Source organism: Biomphalaria glabrata, chromosome 18, assembly GCF_947242115.1.
Source record: "Biomphalaria glabrata chromosome 18, xgBioGlab47.1, whole genome shotgun sequence".
Lineage (NCBI taxonomy): Eukaryota > Metazoa > Mollusca > Gastropoda > Planorbidae > Biomphalaria > Biomphalaria glabrata.
The window spans coordinates 23,760,002-23,780,448 of record NC_074728.1 but is presented as its reverse complement, the minus strand read 5'-3'; the positions used below and the strand labels follow the sequence as shown (position 1 = coordinate 23,780,448).

The 20,447-nt window shown below is 36.6% G+C and overlaps 1 protein-coding gene across 1 annotated transcript in view; it reads left to right on the top strand.

Annotated features, from left to right (window-relative positions):
- The window catches only part of LOC106059397 (uncharacterized), a 62,294-nt gene that overhangs the window by 7,598 nt on the left and 34,249 nt on the right, over nucleotides 1–20,447 (top strand). Inside the window, exons 6-14 of the mRNA XM_056016943.1 lie at nucleotides 2,286–2,450; nucleotides 4,295–4,426; nucleotides 6,231–6,289; nucleotides 12,326–12,433; nucleotides 13,625–13,794; nucleotides 14,965–15,125; nucleotides 16,770–16,865; nucleotides 18,003–18,231; nucleotides 19,414–19,510. Of these exons, the coding sequence (XP_055872918.1) occupies nucleotides 2,286–2,450; nucleotides 4,295–4,426; nucleotides 6,231–6,289; nucleotides 12,326–12,433; nucleotides 13,625–13,794; nucleotides 14,965–15,125; nucleotides 16,770–16,865; nucleotides 18,003–18,231; nucleotides 19,414–19,510 (1,217 nt within the window). The remainder of the gene's footprint in view (nucleotides 1–2,285; nucleotides 2,451–4,294; nucleotides 4,427–6,230; nucleotides 6,290–12,325; nucleotides 12,434–13,624; nucleotides 13,795–14,964; nucleotides 15,126–16,769; nucleotides 16,866–18,002; nucleotides 18,232–19,413; nucleotides 19,511–20,447) is intronic.

The window sequence follows — 20,447 nt, the reverse complement described above, 5'->3', positions numbered from 1 at the left end:
CCTACCGGCCCATTTAGGTACCGGCCCACCGGGCATTCGCCTCAATGCCCATATAGCCAGTCCGCTCCTGAATATATTGATTCTTTCAATGCCTATCCCTTGGTCAATGCAAGTGTAAATGAAAACAAATATTAACTAAAATAAGCCTTGTTCATTGTTGTGTAGTGTGTATGTGTGTGTGTGTTTCTATGGTGATGATGGGAAGAAGATTGTTTGTGAATGATGCAAGATGAGAAGCATGTGTCGTCAGCTGTCTTAGGTAAGAGTGACGCCCCCCAGATTGCCAGAGTGACAAGACGTGCTGTAGTAGTGAGCTAGATTTTGTTTTAAAACGAAACATTTTTCTACTATTTCAAAAGTCGACCACATTTAGTTATTGATCTCTAGTTTTAAAAATGTCATTACTATAACACAAAGAAGCTATTCGAGTTATTTCAATTTTTACAAGTTTAAATATATTACACCTACAGCGGTTCAGTTGTCTAGAAGCAGTTTGGTGCAACTAGTCAACCACCGTTCATAACAATCATATAGCGAGTAATCCAATGTTATTTAATGACTGTTAGTGTATAAATAAGTTTCTTATTTGCCTTTTCATTGAGAACGAGATTTTAAAATTCTACTTATTCGAATGTATTATCATATTTTTAACTTAAATTCTTTATTTCCAAGAACTAACGGATAAATGCCTGGTCGTGTGGTATGATCTTCGGACTATCATTAGGATGGTCCTGAGTTCAAACACTATCCACTGTAATTCCCTGCCATCATAGAGGAGGTCTTTTTTTTTACTCTTTTTATTTTGCCAAGAAACGGCAGAAACTCATTAAAAAAACTCTTTATTCTTTTGTTAACAATCTTTCTAATCAAAGTTTTGACGGGTTTATAGCTAGTAATTTCATAAATGTTTTAAATAAGTTATGTCTGACTTGCGTTTACCTAATAACAAAAAATCTCAAGTTTACAAAACTCGTATACAGACTTGTAACTGAAAAGCTTTTGCTTTGACGAGGGGGCTGATAAGCAATGTTAGATTAAATATTTTTTTAAAAATGTTTTTACTTATATAGTGGACATTTATTACCATTTATAGTTTTTTTCCAACAATGATCATGGATACAACAGTAAACAAAATACTTTTTATGCAGACATATACATCCTTTTTTTAGTAAGCCAATTATAAAATATAATTATGACATCAAAACAGACAAAGAACGCAGACAGTAAAGAGAAAGGGTCGACCATATGCAATGCCACAAATTACAAAATTCACAAACTAAATGTAAAAGTGTGTGGGGGGGGGGGCGTTAAAATGTGTTCAGTCTAACTGGAATTATTTCGTAATTAACGGAAATGGCTGATGTTTCGCCAAAAATAAAAAATATATTGCCAGGTAACAAATCAACGGTGTGTCATACTACTAAAAATTATACCTTTGACCTCAAAAACATACATATAAGAGGTCAACATTTGCAAAAGGTTAAAGGTTAAAAGCCACATATTAATCCAGAAGTAAATAGTAGTGGGTAAGAACAGGCTTTGGGAGTAATAGTATTATAGATTGTTATAACCAAAATCAAGATGTGGAAATAAAAATACAAGTAATTTTCTAACTTCAATAAAACATATGGGTACATGTGTACAGTTCGGCGGTGAGTTAGTTCGTACCATGGACTACTGTGATTACAGCCAAAAACAGGACCAGGCAGTCTTACCATAATAAAGAAAGAAAACATGTAGCTTTTAGAGTCATTTAAGACAGTAGGGAGGAACGGTGGCTGAGTGGTAAAGTGTTTGGCTTCCTAACGGATGGTCCTAGGTTCGAATCATGGTGAAGACTTGTTTTTTTTTTTTAATTTTGGAATCATTAGGGCGTCTCTGAGTCCATCCAACTATAAAAGGTACCTGACATAAGTAATGCAAAAGTAAAGGCTGTTAGTCGTTGCGCTGGCTACATGGCCCCTCGTTAACCGTGGGCCACAAAAAACAGACAACCTTTACATTGTGTGCCCTATAGCGAGCCCATTTGATATAGAAGCCTGAACACTGACCTGCGGTTTAGATCAATACCTTGTTGCCACGTCACAGGCTTGTACAACGTGGCAACGAGCTATTGGTATAAACTGCCCACAGTTTGTGACGTGGCAGGTCAGTGTTGAGGCCTTCTTCAACGAATGGTCTGGCCTATACACCGCATGGTCTGAAAGGGGAACTTTATTATTTTTTAGACAGTAGTTCTAACTAGCTATGGAAATAATGCTATAAACCTTTTTTTTCCCCTCTAGGTTTGAAAAGTACGGGCAAAAGGGCAATAGCTATGCGCTGCAAGCAAACTTCAGATTCTCATGCCAGGTTTTTCTGGAGAATAAAGCTCACTTCAATATTTCGGCTCATTTCTTGGCATTGCCCATGGAGGGATGGGGACAATGGTATCTCCTGTTGACAACAAAGTAGGTCAATATAAGTAGAAACTTATCAGAGTGTGTTAGAGGTCTTTTTTTTTAGCCATAGATCTGTCTCATTGGGGGGAGATCGATTCCTTTGAAACACCCACCTACCTTTTTTAATATCTTGTGTGTTTGAACATTTTGGTTCTCTATAGTTATGATGTTTTTAGGGGCCCCAGAAAGAGGAAAAGACGCTATTAGTTTTGAGTGAAATGTCTGTCCGCCTGTCCATCTGTCCGTCTGTCCCGTTTAGATCTCGTAAACTAGAAAAGATATTGAAAATCCGACATAACAACATTTTAGACCATTCAAAGTTCTGATGCAACGGCTACTTTTTTTTTTTTTCTGAAAGCGAAAAATCTAATTTTTAAAATCAGTTATGCAAGCAGTTTTATAAAGAGAAAAAGCTAATTAGTATGCAGTATAAGTTAGACCTAAATTAAAACGAATAGTAAACTTGTAAACTTCTTTTTCTAATCAGTTGTTTTATTGCCGGGATGATATTGCTTGGCTCCCGAACCGTGGGTCCTGGGTTAGAAAAATTAGAATCCTGGTGAAGACTGGGATTTTCAACTTTGGAATCTTTGGGCGCCTCTGAAACCACTCAGCTCTAATGGGTACCTGACATTAGTTGGGAAAAGTAAAGGCGGTTGGTCGTTGTGCTGGCTACATGACACCCTCGTTAACCGTAGGCCACAAAAACAGATGAACTTAAAATCATCTACCCTATAGACCACAAGGTCTATAAGGGGAACTAGTTAGGCCAGGTTCACATCTAACTTTACATTCACTTTCACCTATCCTTTGATCTGCGGGATCGTTGGGGCACTACACAAGATCCTGTTAACCTTCTTTCTCCATTCTTATCTCTCATTTGTCTTTGATATAATTTCATTCGGATGTTCTTTCTGAAAATATTGAAGCCTGCCTGGGTGGACAACTTCGGGGGCCGATTTTGAGTTTGTGTTTCCACACAAACTTTCTTTTGTAACCTTGTTTTTGTTTTTGTTTTTTGGTGTAATGCACAAATTGTAAGACACATTTCCTTACGAATAATAAAGATTATATTATTATTATTATCATACACTCGATCATTATTGCTTTTTGGGCAACAGACTAATGTCTTTGTTAATTCTTCCTCTTTCTTCACAAAGCTTATATCAACTCACTCCGTCTTTCTGTCTGTCTGATAAAAAGTTTGTACACATTATTTCTCCCACAGACAAACTCGGATAAAGGTGAAAGTTTGCACAATTATTTTTGTTTTACCTGACAAAACATGAATCAGTAAAATGAAAACCAATTATTACAACCCTAACCCTAACCCTAACATTAACCAATGGTTATTTATTATTAAGCTTGGTATCGTTCATAAGCACTTTTCTGGTACCGTGGTTAGAATGAGGAGGCTATAGGACTCGAGTTTGAGTCCAGGTCCTTCAGCTTTAAAAAAAGAAAATAATTATGAATGCATTTAAAAGGCCATCATGGTAATATTCATACAGATACCCCCCCCCCTTTGTTTTTCATTCCTCCCCCCCCCCCGCCCCACATATCCTTAACTTGTCCAGACAGGATCGTAGCTATTAAGAAAGCTCAGCCTATAAGCATGAAGTTTCGCTTAACAAAGAAATATGGTAAAAAACGTTCTAGCCGCTAAGATGTATTCTAGTTAGTCTAGATCTATCTATCTATCTATCTATCTATCTATCTATCTATCTATCTATCTGCCAGTCAGTCTGTCTATCTATCTATCTATCTATCTATCTATCTTTGTGAAAAGCTACTTTAGCTTATTTATATTACGCCTAAACTAAGATCTCACCACAACGACTTTGTCTTTACAGCTCTAATCCTTCCGTTCAAGTTGTCAACGGTCTCTCAGAGCAAAGGGTTCAAATATTGGCTCCTATAAGAGAACAATCAGTTTTACGTAATTTCGGATACCAAAGAGAGGCGTATGGATTTTATTTATTAAGGTAGGAAAATTCATTCATGTATCCATCCATCCATCTATCCATACATCCATCCATCTATGCATCCTTCCATATGTAAGGTACCTATTTCGGTTTCGGATCTCTCGATTTATGGGTTAAGCAAGGTACTCATTTGAGTTGGGTCGGCTCAAGGGCGTCTGGGAAAATCTCGAATCAAATCTCAGTCTTCCCTCGGATTTGAACTCGAGCCAAGTTCTTTACCCCTCAACCACCATTACCCCAGTATATGTTTTGTTTAATATATTCAGTTACAAACATATGATTATGGCGTAGTACCTACAAAATTTGTATACATAGTTACATACGCCACTTAAGTAACATACAATTACATACTTAGTTACAAAAATGCATACACTGATATATATATATATATATATATATATATATATATATATATATTATAGCATGCTCAGAGCGCTTTGGTCCAATCTCATTTGTGGACCAGTGGGGGAGGAGGGTATCTGGAATAAGGTTTTCCGTGCTGCATTTAGGCGCTCAGTAAACACAACTCTGCCCGAGTCGGGTGTCGAACCTCGAGCCCCCTTCATAGGTAGCCAAGACAAGACAAGTTCAAGCGTACTTAGCCTCTCGACCACACTTCCCCCACGCTCTCTATATATCCTCCTTCGTGTTCAAAGATGAACATATTTGTCATTTGCTATGAACTCGAAGATGACTATAAAGTCCTATTCTCGCTTTAAAAACCCGCCGCATACATAACAACATAAGTTGGGTCTACTGCAGGCCTGCTTTTTTTCTCTCAGCCCTTTGTTAGCTCTGCGTTCTGTCAAGCTGGCCGTTCTCTTTGCCTCGTATCTTCAGACTCCCGACACTCAAGGCATCACGCCATGAAAAGCGATCGAGAGCTAGTGCATTAGCGTAGCTAGGGTGGAGGGAGGGGTGGGGATAATTAGAAAATCGCACTGGGCCCCACCCAAGTGAGTGTTTTTTTTTTTTACATGAAATATTAAATATTAAGAAAAATGCTGAGGCCCCCAAAGAGGCCAAATGACAGAAAATTCCTAGCTGCGCCCCTGAGCTAGTGTTGCCCCGCCGTCATATGTCCATATTACACACCTTGAGAGAGCTAATGAGAGTTTCCTTGTAACGCTTATGTTGATCCCTCCCCTCCCCGGAGAGCGCTTTTCTACACACATTTCGTTTGGAAAGGCGATGTTCTGGCATACAAATTATATCTACCATCCACCCTTTTAGTCACTGGGACTTCTTTTGTATGGCGTGGATACAGTTCGTATGTGACAACTGTAGGATTTCAACGTCTGATATGTGGTCGAACCAGCTTACAAACATAAGAAACATATGGTTACATATAATAACGATAATACATATATACAAATAATGACATTTTAAACGTTAAAAATGGGAAAATGCCACAATGGTCTTTGATTTAACCCAGCATGTAAAGCGAAGTAAATTACCCCATTCAGACATCCTTAGGGCAGATAATAAAAAGGTCATTTATTTCTATGGCCGACGGTTAACGAGGCTTTCATGTAGCCAGTGCCACGACCAACAACCTTTACTTTCCTCAACAAATGTCAGATACCCATTAGAGTGGGGCGGACTCAGGGGCGTCGTAAAAACACGATTGTAAATAATCCCCGTAGTCACAAAGATTCGAACCCGACATCTCTCTGTTCGGAAGCAGCTCATCCAACACGCCTCGGTGTATCAACACTTTAAAAAAATGTAACTAATACATGACCTAGGACCTATGCTATACGCAGTCTAAGTATAGCCCAATTTTGACATTTGTCTCTTTTAGTGAAGAATCCTGGAGCTTACAGCTATGCACTGGGAAACTCCGGAATTCATCTTTCTCAGGTAGTTATGATTTCAGTGGCGTTTCAATATTTATAGAGATATTTAGAATTAATGTTAATATATTTGCATTTTTATATGTATATATTGTTAACACACCTGATTTCTGTAGGTGTCCGCGGGCAGCATAAACACTCCGGCGGGCAGCATGTGGCCCGCGGGCCGTAATTTGCCCACCTCTGCTTTATTGTATAGATTATGAGGATTTTAATCTTGATTCAACAATATGTCAATAAAAACCTCGTTTACATTGCGCCATTATCGGATCTCACATATCTTCCTCTTTCAACACGCATTTACACCATTCCACATTCACGCCATTCCACATTCCCACCATTCCACATTCACACTATTCTACATTCACACTATTCTACATTCACACTATTCTACATTCACACTATTCTACATTCACACTATTCTACATTCCCACCATTCCACATTCACACTATTCTACATTCACACTATTCTACATTCACACTATTCTACATTCCCACCATTCCACATTCACACTATTCTACATTCACACTATTCTACATTCCCACCATTCCACATTCCCACCATTCCACATTCCCACCATTCCACATTCACACTATTCTACATTCACACTATTCTACATTCCCACCATTCCACATTCCCACCATTCCACATTCACACTATTCTACATTCACACCATTCCACATTCGCACCATTCCACATTCACACTATTCTACATTCACACTATTCTACATTCACACTATTCCACATTCTCACCATTCCACATTCACACCATTCCACATTCACACTATTCTACATTCACACTATTCTACATTCACACTATTCCACATTCTCACCATTCCACATTCACACCATTCCACATTCAAGCCATTTTACATTCACACCATTCCACATTCACACTATTCTACATTCCCACCATTCCACATTCCCACCATTCCACATTCACACCATTCCACATTCGCACCATTCCACATTCACACCATTCCACATTCAAGCCATTTTACATTCACACCATTCCACATTCACACCATTCCACATTCCCACCATTCCACATTCACACCATTCCACATTCACACCATTCCACATTCACACCATTCCACATTCGCACCATTCCACATTCACACCATTCCACATTCAAGCCATTTTACATTCACACCATTCCACATTCACACCATTCCACATTCACACCATTCCACATTCACACCATTCCACATTCGCACCATTCCACATTCACACCATTCCACATTCAAGCCATTTTACATTCACACCATTCCACATTCACACCATTCCACATTCACACCATTCCACATTCCCACCATTCCACATTCACACCATTCCACATTCACACCATTCCACATTCACACCATTCCACATTCACACCATTCCACATTCAAGCCATTCTACATTCCCACCATTCCACATTCACACCATTCCACATTCACACCATTCCACATTCACACCATTCCACATTCACACCATTCCACATTCACACCATTCCACATTCACACCATTCCACATTCAAGCCATTCTACATTCCCACCATTCCACATTCACACCATTCCACATTCACACCATTCCACATTCACACCATTCCACATTCACACCATTCCACATTTACACCATTCCACATTCAAGCCATTCTACATTCACACCATTCCACATTCACGCCATTCCACATTCACGCCATTCCACATTCGCACCATTCCACATTCGCACCATTCCACATTCACACCATTCCACATTCAAGCCATTCCACATTCACACCATTCCACATTTACACCATTCCACATTCACAATATTCCACATTCACACATTTCCACATTTACACCATTCCACATTCACACCATTCCACATTTACACCATTCCACATTCACACCATTCCACATTTACACCATTCCACATTCACGCCATTCCACATTTACACCATTCCACATTCACGCCATTCCACATTCCCACCATTCCACATTCACACCATTCCACATTTACACCATTCCACATTCACGCCATTCCACATTCACACCATTCCACATTCCCACCATTCCACATTCACACCATTCCACATTTACACCATTCCACATTCACGCCATTCCACATTTACACCATTCCACATTCACACCATTCCACATTCACACCATTCCACATTCACACCATTCCACATTCACACCATTCCACATTCACACCATTCCACATTCACGCCATTCCACATTCACACCATTCCACATTCACACCATTCCACATTCGCACCATTCCACATTCACGCTATGCTGCGCACGTAACACCCTAAAAGGCAAGACCCCCCGCATGCACCAGTTCTATTCCAAGACTAGTCGAAACTTCGAAAGTGTCTCTGAGGCAGCCCTGCAGTCGCTGAGGATGTGTTCTACTGTCTCGCCTTCCGTGCGACAGTGTAGACATCTGGATCGTGGTTCTCTCGGATCCTAGCGAAGAAGCCTCCTACTCGGATAGAGTCCCACTAGACACCGTGCCAAAACTGTCTGATTCTTTCGGTCTATCTGCCACCACTCGTCTTTGCTGTTACATTGTTACAAACGTATAGCTGAACAAGACATGTTTGTAGCTTGCACAGACGTAGCAATATTAGGTAAACGTGGGCTTGGGTACTAAATGTAAAGAAATGAGACTCCCTGAAATAAACCCCGTTTGTTTATACTCTGAATCAGTGTTTGCCAAACATTTGACCTATGTAACCCTTTTATAATTTTTGTAATGCTGAGTACCCCTCGCTCCCCCCCCTACCACACTCTAATTTAATTTATTAACAGAACATAAGGAATGGGTATTTAAAAAATATCAGCATTGTTATGAGGTACAACGCGTACCCACTCAAAAGTCTTCCCGTACCACTGGCTGTTACGCGTACCCCACTTTGGGAAACACTGCTGTAAATCATTCATGCCTTTACATTAATCATGCAATTACAAAAAAATGCCCCATTCAATGAATTAATATTGTGTGCCAAGCTATTATGGTCCACAATGCTATTTAACGCATTCTTTAACAGACAAAAAAAGATATTTATATTAAAACACAAGAGATATGTTAATTAGCCTAATCTAGATTTCAACTTATGCAATCTAGCTTCGAAATGCTTGCGACTTCAATCAGCGAATTTGGTAATGTAAACATGAAATTATGTACAAAATAATTCTAAAACGCTACACAATAGAGCAATGATTTATTTAATTTTTTTTGACATAAGCCACTGGCGAGGTGGACATACGAAATTACCTTATGCAGACCTGTCAGGTCATTATTTTTCTAAATGATGCAGACCTTTCAAATCAATGTTATCTCTTGACGGAAGCAGACCTGTCAAAGCATTGTTATCTCTTAACGAATGAAGACCTGCCAAATCATTGTTATTACTTGACAGATGTAAACCAGTTACATCATTGTTTTCTAATTGATGCAGAACTTTCAGATCATTCTTTTCTGATTGATGCAGACATTTTAGATCATTCTTTTCTGATTGAAGCAGATCTTTCAGATCATTCTTTTCTGATTGATGCAGACCTTTCAGATCATTGTTATCTCTTGACGGATGCAGAACTGTAAGATCATTGCTGTCCCTTGACGGATGCAGACCTGTTAGATCATTGTTTTCTGACTGATGCAGATCTTTCAGATTATTGTTTTCTGATTGATGCAGAACTTTCAGATCATTCCTTTCTGATTGATGCAGATCTTTCAAATCATTCTTTTCTGATTGATGCAGACATTTTAGATCATTCTTTTCTGATTGAAGCAGACCTGTCAGATCATTGTTTCACTTGACGGATGCAGACATGTCAGTTCATTTATTTTATCCATCGAATACTATGGAAAAGACTTTTATAACACTATCAAACATCTATACTTTTACTTGACGAACACTGCTCCAGATAGTGTTCTCTTACATGAATTGATATAATATAATTTGTACTATAATTTAAAATATGATTTGTGCTGTTTAAAACGTTGTAGCCTAGAGCATTTTTTAAAAAACAATGGACAAATGTAGCCACTTCTGAGCTATGTTGTAAATCTGCTACAGACTACATAGTCGAAATTTAAACGTTTTGTTCTCGAAATAAAAAGTATTACGTAAGTTGTATTTAAAGGGAAATGCATCTTAAAGTATTGATATATATGGCCATAAATGTACAGTTGTTTTCCTTATAAAAGCTTTCTTTTATTTTTTTTTAAATATATTGTTTGCTTTTTTTTTGAGAGTCTATTTCTTTTCTAAAAAAAAGAGGTGAATTACATACTTCAACCTACTTAGTGCTGGATATTGCGCTTTTTACCTATGCGTACCCCTTCTAGAAATTTCGTAACGTTGAGTTCCCCTGCCCCGCATAAAACACTCCAGCGGGCCGCATGTGGCCCGCGGGTCGTAATTTGCCCACCCTAGCTTTATCGTAAAGATTTTGAGGACTTAAATCTTGATTCAACAATATGTCAATAATAACCTCGTTTACATTGCGGCCATTATCGGTTCTCCCATATCTTCCTCTTTCAACACACACTCGCAATCGAAATTTTTCTTTTTATAGGCCTACATACAAAAAAATAATAATAACTCTATCACAATTAAGTATTTAATTAGAGAGTTGTTTTTTTTTTGCATGCTTCAGGGACACGTCAAATATATTATTAAAAGAAAATGGAAGCCTAGTTTTTACATTGAAAAAAAAAAGGGGGCGTGTCGGCGTTAGTGGTAACATTGCTATCCACTTCCAGATCTTTGTAGAAATTAGTTTTAAACTGTTAACTTAGCAACTGCCAGGGTTAGGGTTAAAGCCTTAGCTCGTTTTCCCGGGCCCCTGACATTCAACAGGCACCTTCGTGCTCACAATAAATAATTGGCTCACTGTTAACAATGTAATTGTTTAATGACAAGAAGATAAGTAATAATGACATGAATATAAGTAATAATGACATGAATATAAGTAATAATGAGATGAATATAAGTAATAATGACAAGAATATAAGTAATAATGAGATGAATATAAGTAATAATGACAAGAATATAAGTAATAATGACAAGAATATAAGTAATAATGACAAGAATATAAGTAATAATGAGATGATTATAAGTAATAATGAGATGAATATAAGTAATAATGAGATGAATATAAGTAATAATGACAAGAATATAAGTAATAATGAGATGAATATAAGTAATAATGACATGAATATAAGTAATAATGAGATGAATATAAGTAATAATGACAAGAATATAAGTAATAATGACAAGAATATAAGTAATAATGACAAGAATATAAGTAATAATGAGATGAATATAAGTAATAATGAGATGAATATAAGTAATAATGAGATGAATATAAGTAATAATGACATGAATATAAGTAATAATGACAAGAATATAAGTAATAATGACAACTGATGAAGTAATGACATTGAGTCTAAAATATTCGAATATTGTGGTTATAATAATTAAACAATAATTCTGCACCTTGCTATCACACAACGCCACACAATAGTACGCTCAACACTGGCCCACAGCGATAATAAACTCCAATGTAAATCTTGATAATCCCAGAACTATCTCCCTGTAGAGACATAAGAAAAGACAAATTGAAAGTTCTAGTCCCAGAATGCTATGGCAGCGAAACAACTGCGAAATGCAGTAATGCCTTAAATACTCACCCTAAACAGGGGAACACAGAAGAATCTCAACACACGTTACACCAGCATAACAACAAAACCACTCCGTAAACTTACAATCAAGGCAAAAAAGCAAGTGCGTTCAAAAAGTGTGCACTTAATAAACATTGGTGCTATATAATACCATAACCTACGCACCGTCTTTGAGTATGTTAAAACTTAAAATAAATAATAAAAAGAATTTAAAACGTATGATATTTTATTATAATTTTTAAGCTAAATGGGTATTTTAAAAAAAAGTTAACTTTGTGTAACGTGACATCCGGTCAAACTCTTCCCGTACCCCTGGGGGTACGCTTATCCCAGTTTGGGAAACACTGGACTAAATATTAGATTTCTGTATATTTTTAACAGGATACAAGCTTAAGGGGACTAGCCCGTATGGCGTCATTACCGGAAGTTGTTTTGATGAAGAGCTATATCTCGCTTCAGACCCAGGCTGTAGACCAGACATTAACTTAGGTATGTTCTCAAGTATTCTCAGCAGAACATTACAGAAGTACACAGTACTCGGAGGTACTTTAGAGTTACTACAATGTGCCACGGTACTGTACACTAAACGTCAGCATTTTTTGTGCACAGTGCATCACATATATTTAACGCCACTCGTTAATAAAGTAACAGTACTCAAAGGTACTCTAATGCAACCAGAAAACGCCACGCTAAATTACAACGCAGTACACAATAGTTCAATAAAGTACTGTGCATTATAGAAACACTATAACACGTCAAAGTATTGTATAGTACACTACAGTACTCTTTAGTACAGCCCATTATTCACATTACTTACCTATACATTACAATACAATTCAATACAATGCAATACGATACGTACAACGCACTATAATGACAAAATTCTTACACAATACTGGAACATATTATTAATTCAAAATGCTACTTTATGCTATAAAACACTGCAGCACTTTTTATTACTCTATAAAACCCTAAAAACAATGCTCGAAGGTACTATTACAAAATTCCACAACACTTTTCAGTATACTTCAGTAACACACACTCATCAATCAGTGCTCCTGAATCAATTACAGCACCACATAAAAATACAAAGTACAATAAAGTACTATAAGTGCAATATAGTACTCCAATACAAACGGATTGCCTTTTTTCTATAAATAAAATGACTTATTCTAGTAAATGATATTCTGAAGCTTAAATTTCTTGTTGGAATAGAGATTTTTCTTTGATCTAAATTATAATTATAATATTCAAAAATTTTTGAACCAAATTATAATATTAATTAACTTTTGAACCAAATTATAATATTAATTAACTTTTGAACCAAATTATAATATTAATTAACTTTTGAACCAAATTATAATATTAATTAACTTTTGAACCAAATTATAATATTAATTACTTTTTGAACCAAATTATAATAATAATTAACTTTTTAACATAATTTTAATAGTAATTGACTTTTGAACCCAATTATAATATTAATTAACTTTTGAACCAAATTATAATATTAATTAACTTTTGAACCAAATTATAATATTAATTATCTTTTGAACCAAATTATAATATTAATTACTTTTTGAACCAAATTATAATTATAATTAACTTTTTAACCTAATTTAAATAGTAATTAACTTTTGAACCCAATTATAAAAATATTTTTTTTGTGTTGACAATCAGACATGCTGTTTCCCATCTCGGAGTACGCCACGAAATTCATTGTTACCAAGCCTGTGAAATTCGAGGGGCACCTGAAGATCGTTGTCGCCAAAGCGAAAACTCAAATCTCAATCGACGGTCTAACGATCAGCAAGAACTTCACTTCGCAGCGCGATCTAGAGTTGATAAGTGTAAGCACCAAAATAATTTCACTTTAGAAGTCACGTGATGCGCGTGTCAAGGTTGCCACGGAGACATAGGCTGGAATTTTGTTTGACACTTTGGCTTCTAGTTGCTTCGAGTTTCCACACAGACGATTTAATAATGTAAGGTGTGTGTTTGTGTGTGTGTGTGTGTTTTTATGGTTTCTTAGTAAGGGAAGACGACTCTAGGAAAAGAGACTGATAAGACGAGTTATTCAAGTGAGTTGAATTTTTGTTAAACAAAATATATATCACTAAAGTCAAATATACTTATTTTCATTTAATTTCAACTTAGTTTTGTCTGTATTATAATAAATGTTCTACTGAGTATATCCAGGGCCGGTCCTATAGGTTGCGGGGCCCTATGCGAAACGGATTGCGCGGGGCCTAATTTGGGTTGTGATGAGGATAATAAGTGAAAATTAAGATTTTGTATTAGAAAATAAATTCGTCATTGCATTTTATTTATACTTTACTAAGTACAAAATCACTGTCAACTTAACTTTACGAGCCATCTACAGTAGATAGCAGTTTTCCAGCAAAAAGCCGATAAACATTCAGATCAGCCTTTTAGATTTACTATCAACTCACAAAATATCACTTTTTTATATAAGAGGTCGAGATAGATTTTTGCATAATTTTGTAATACCTCACAGGAAGGCAACTCAACGAGGAAAGGTGTTTATTTACAGAAAGTCACAAACACATAATGACAATGTCTGCCGCCTTAAACATAGCTTCTGCTCTAGCTCCTAGGCTTAGGCGTAACTTCGTTGTATCACTACAATGTCAACATTCCTTCTCAGTGTAGTCTCTAACAGTGAACGAGATAGAGCGCACCTTCTGCACTAACTTGAATGACTGTGTCAGGGTTACAGCATCGCTCCCTTCCTTACGAGTGTTCGTCCCGAACACTATCTGGAGCAGTGTTCGTCAGTTTAGGCGGAAGTCGATGGATGGGAAATCACAAACGACGAAGACGTTGATATTGGATAACTGAACTTTAATTTTTGTATAAGAGTATTAGCATTGAGTGTGCTTGATATCCACTTGTAAGGGGGCAGATGATGTAAAGGTCATCTGTTTCTCCACTTGTAGAGTAAGTCTAGTTAATCCAACCCAGTGACTTGAAACCAAGTTTAATATTTCCATCTCCAGTTTGAGAAGGAGAACATGGTGGGACCACATTTCATTATGTCGACAGGAGCGATAACTGTTGCCTTCTTCGTCATCACATCTTGCAAGTCTAATAGTTACGTAGAGATTGCGTCCACCATCTTTGTACCTACTGGACTGTACATGGACAACTATTACTGGACGTAAGTAGAAATACTGAACGTAAGAAGTAATACTGGACGTAAGTAGTAATACTGGACGTAAGAAGTAATACTGGACGTAAGTAGTAATATTGGACGTAAGTAGTAATACTGGACGTAAGTAGTAATACAAGACGTAAGAAGTAATACAAGACGTAAGTAATAATACTGGACGTAAATAGTTATACTGGACATAAGTAGTAATACTGGACATAAGAAGTAATACTGGACATAAGTAGTAATACTGGACATAAGTAGTAATACTGGACATAAGTAGTGTAATACAGGGTGTAAGTAGTAATACAAGACGTAAGTAGTAATACTGGACATAAGAAGTAATACTGGACGTAAGAAGTAATACTGGACATAAGTAGTAATACTGGACATTAGTAGTAATACTGGACGTAAGAAGTAATACTGGACATAGGTAGTAATACTGGACATAAGTAGTGTAATACAGGGTGTAAGTAGTAATGCATGATGTAGGTAGTAATACTGGACATAAGTAGTAATACTGGACATAAGTAGTGTAATACAGGGTGTAAGTAGTAATACATGATGTAGGTAGTAATACTGGACATAAGTAGTAATACTGGACATAAGTAGTGTAATACAGGGTGTAAGTAGTAATACATGATGTAGGTAGTAATACTGGACATAAGTAGTAATACTGGACATAAGTAGTGTAATACAGGGTGTAAGTAGTAATACATGATGTAGGTAGTAATACTGGACATAAGTAGTAATACTGGACATAAGTAGTGTAATACAGGGTGTAAGTAGTAATACATGATGTAGGTAGTAACACTGGACATATACTCCATTACTTGACGTATGTTCCTTCACTGTACGTTAAGTATTATTACTGGACTTAAAAATAATTATATTGAAAGAGAAGATAATTAAGATAATAATCCATGAGTTTATCTTTCTGTTGCATATTAATGACCTAAACTCTACGAAGTCGTTGGCCTTCATAGCTGATTAGGGCAGCCATTTCAACGCTCTAATGCAGCGGTTCTCGGCGACCCCTTTTTACAATCCCCCACTTAGCCGCGACCCCCCCCCCCGCACGCACACACAGCAATAGAAAAATAGACAATAACAATCCATTTTTCATTGGTCTTTGGCGACCCCTGGCAAATCATCAATAGACCCCCAAGGGGGTCGCAACCCACAGGTTGAGAACCCCTGCTCTAATGGAACAACGGAAGTAATATAACAAAAGTACTATTACCGGTCTTAACTAAAAAGACTGGCAATAACTACTATGACGGCAAAAGTACTACGAATGGATAAAAGTACTATTGGTATTCAAAGGTACTATTCTGGACAAGAGTACTATTCTAGAAAATGTACTATGACTGGCCGAAGGTAAGACTGGACAAAAGTATTATGACTGAACAAAAGAACTATTATTGGACAAACGTATTATGACTGGACAAAAGTACTACGAAAAAATTACAATGACTGGTGGAGGCCTTGTATCACGCTTCTGTGATGACTATGTTGAATAAATCATTCTTATTACGAATACAACATCTGCCACTAAGTAACAAACTAACAGAACAGAGGTTAGTTCACATCAAAGATAGCTGTACCCCATTCAGATATTTGACGAGTTATTGTTCTTGTTTTTTTTCTTAGAATCTACAAAGAAGAAACCATGAAGAATTACTTACTAATGATAGCAAGAACTGGGGATTTAGAATTTGTTTACATCAATGGCTATCAGATGGAAAGGTGAGAATCTAGAAGGATTAGTGTACACTTCATGCTGAACATTGGTACAGACATTTTTAGCGGCCCCCGAAAGGGGAAAAGACGCTAATAGTTTTGTGTGAAATGTCTGTCCGTCCGTCCCGTTTAGATCTCGAAAACTAGAAAAGATATTGAAAATCCGACATCACAATATTTTAGACCATTCAAAGTTCTGATGCAACGGCTACTTATTTTTCTTATGAAAGTGAAAAATCTAATTTTTAAAATCAGTTATGCAAGCACTTTTTAAAGAGAAAAAGCTAATTAGTTTGCATTATAAGTTAGACCTAATTTAAAACAAATAGTATTATTATAAACTTCATTGTCCTTTTTTTTTTTTTTTTATTGGAAGATTATTGTTATTATTATTTTTATTTTTTTGAGGATTTGAATATGAGATTGAGCCTTTTCAAAACAATTAGATTATATGACTTAGGCCAGGGGAGGCTCGGTGAAGCGCTTGGCTTCCGAACCGGGGTTCCTGGGTTCGAATCCTGGTGAAGACTGGGATTTTCAACTTTGGAATCTTTGGGCGCCTCTGAAACCACTCAGCTCTAATCGGTACCTGACATTAGTTGGGGAAAAGTAAAGGCGGTTGGTCGTTGTGCTGGCTACATGACACCCTCATTAACCGTAGGCCACAAAAACAGATGAACTTAACATCATTTGCCCTATAGACCACAAGGTCTGAAAGGGGAACTAGTTAGGCCAGGTTCACATCTAACTTTACATTCACTTACACCTATCCTTTGATCTGCGGGACCGTTGGGGCACTACACAAGATCTGTTAACCTTCTTTCTCCATTCTTATCTCTCATTTGTCTTTGATATAATTTCATTCGGATTTGCTTTCAGAAAATATTAAAGCCTGCCTGGGTGGACCACTTCGGGGGCCGATTTTGAGTTTTGTGTTCCCACACAAACTGTCTTTGTAACATCGTTCTTTTCAATTCTCTTTAAATTTATCTTTTTCTCTCTCTTTCTCACTTACTCTTTTTTCTCTCTTTCTCCCTTTCCATGTCTATATCTCTTTCTACCTCTCTCTGTATATATATATATACACTTATATATATATATGTTGTTACCCATGTATCTTACTGACTAATATGATTAATTCAGTTCAGCCAAAAACGTCTGCACTTTGTTAAACTACACATCGTACCAGAGTAAAGATAGGTCCAAACGGAAGGCTGGAATGTGGTTAAGTTTGGACTACCAGCTACTGTTAGACGGCTACCATCAACTGTACAACAAGAACGGTCTAAGACTTTCAGTATTCCTCTATGGTCAAAGAGATAGGGCGACGTATATCTATCCAGCTGGGTTCATAGTCCCGCCCAAAAGTCTGGTTAGTGCAACAGTAACCGTAAACAGTAACCATACAAAAGTAATCATACAACAGAAACTGTACAACCGAAACCATCAAGAATAAACATTCAACAGTAACCATCAACAGTAACTGTAAAACAGTAACAGTAAAACGCAACCATACAACAGTAAATGTAACCATACAACAGTAAACATGCAACGTAAAAGAGTAACCATACAACAGTAACCATACAACAATAAGCATACAACAGTACTCCTAAAACAGTAACAGTAAAAAAGCACCATGTAACAGTAACCGTACAAAAGTAACCATTCTTCTCTAATTGTACAACAGTAACTATACAACAGTAACAGTATACAGCAATCATACAACAGTAACCATACAACATTACCTGTACAACAGTAACCGTACAACAAAAAACCTTCAACAATAACTGTGTAACAGTAACAGTAAAAAGTAACCATAACACCTGCAACCATACAACAGTAGCCATGAAACAGTTGTCATGCAACATACGACAGCAACCATACATCATACAACAGTAACCATACAACATACAACAGTAACCATACAACATACAACATTGACGACACAACAGTAACCATGCAACATACAACAGTAATCATAAAAAATACAACAGTAACCATGCAACATATAACAGTAATCCTAAAATATACAACAGTAATCCTAAAATATACAACAGTAATCATAAAATATACAACAGTAACCATAAAATATACAACAGTAATCATAAAAAATACAACAGTAGCCATGCAACATATAACAGTAATCCTAAAATATACAACAGTAATCCTAAAATATACAACAGTAATCATAAAATATACAACAGTAACCATAAAATATACAACAGTAATCATAAAAAATACAACAGTAACCATGCAACATATAACAGTAATCCTAAAATATACAACAGTAATCCTAAAATATACAACAGTAATCATAAAATATACAACAGTAACCATAAAATATACAACAGTAATCATAAAAAATACAACAGTAGCCATGCAACATATAACAGTAATCCTAAAATATACAACAGTAATCATAAAATATACAACAGTAACCATAAAATATACAACAGTAGCCATACAACAGTAACGTTACAACAGTTACATCAACAGTTGCGTACTACACTTAGTTACATTCATCGTTTTGTTCTTATAACAATTGCCATTTCAGAGCACTTGCGGAGATACTACTTCCGGTCATACAGAAGGTGACCTCATTGACAATGACTGCGATGGCTACATTGACGAGGAGGAGCGTGACCATGAAGGTCAGTGCAGACACTTAGTACAAACTCTAATTTTGAACAAGTCTTATTTTTACACAGCTTCTATCAACTCACTCTCTGTCTTGGGAAAAATTAGTACACTTTATTTATCCCATTCTCGGGTCAATTAGAAAATTCGCACAATTATTTCTTTTACCTGGCAACACAAGAGTCAATTTAAAAACTAACCAATTAGTTAATTGACTAGTGTTAATACATTACTTCGTTTGGTATCTCAATAATAATGGGAAAGAAATTAAAGTTGACTGAACTGGTGGTGTAATCTGAGTTCCTCCCCTTTATAGAGTCCTAGTGAACACAAACCTGAAAATAGGTCGAGACTATAGAAGTAATAGATAACCATACAGTCTTCCATGTTCATAAGCTTTCCACTAGCAGAGTGGTTACCGTGTTGGATAAGGAAGCATGAGAAGGCTTGAGGCATAAGTTCGAATTCTGGTGGTTCCGCCTTTTTTTTATTTATACTATTTTTATAAATGCTTTTTTTTATTGTCAGTCTAGATCTATTACAAATTAATTATATGATAGATCCAAACTAGTTGATACAATTAATATAAGATTTGTGGGTTTTTTTAGTTGTTTTTTTTCTACATTTTCTTGCTTTTATATACCATCGTACTTTTAGCTGGGAAACTCTTCAAGAATGGGATGATGGGTGCTTGGTCAACAAACATTTATATAAGAGCTTTAACGATTTCCCTAGAAATTTAATAGCGGTAAAATCGATAGGCTTCCGAACTGAGGGTCCCTTGTGAAGATTCGGATTTGTATCCTTTTGGGATCTTTAGGGCGCCTCTGAGTCCACCCAGGGGATCTTTAGGGCGCCTCTGAGTCCACCCATGGGGATCTTTAGGGCGCCTCTGAGTCCAGGATCTTTAGGGCGCCTCTGAGTCCACCCAGGGGATCTTTAGGGAGCCTC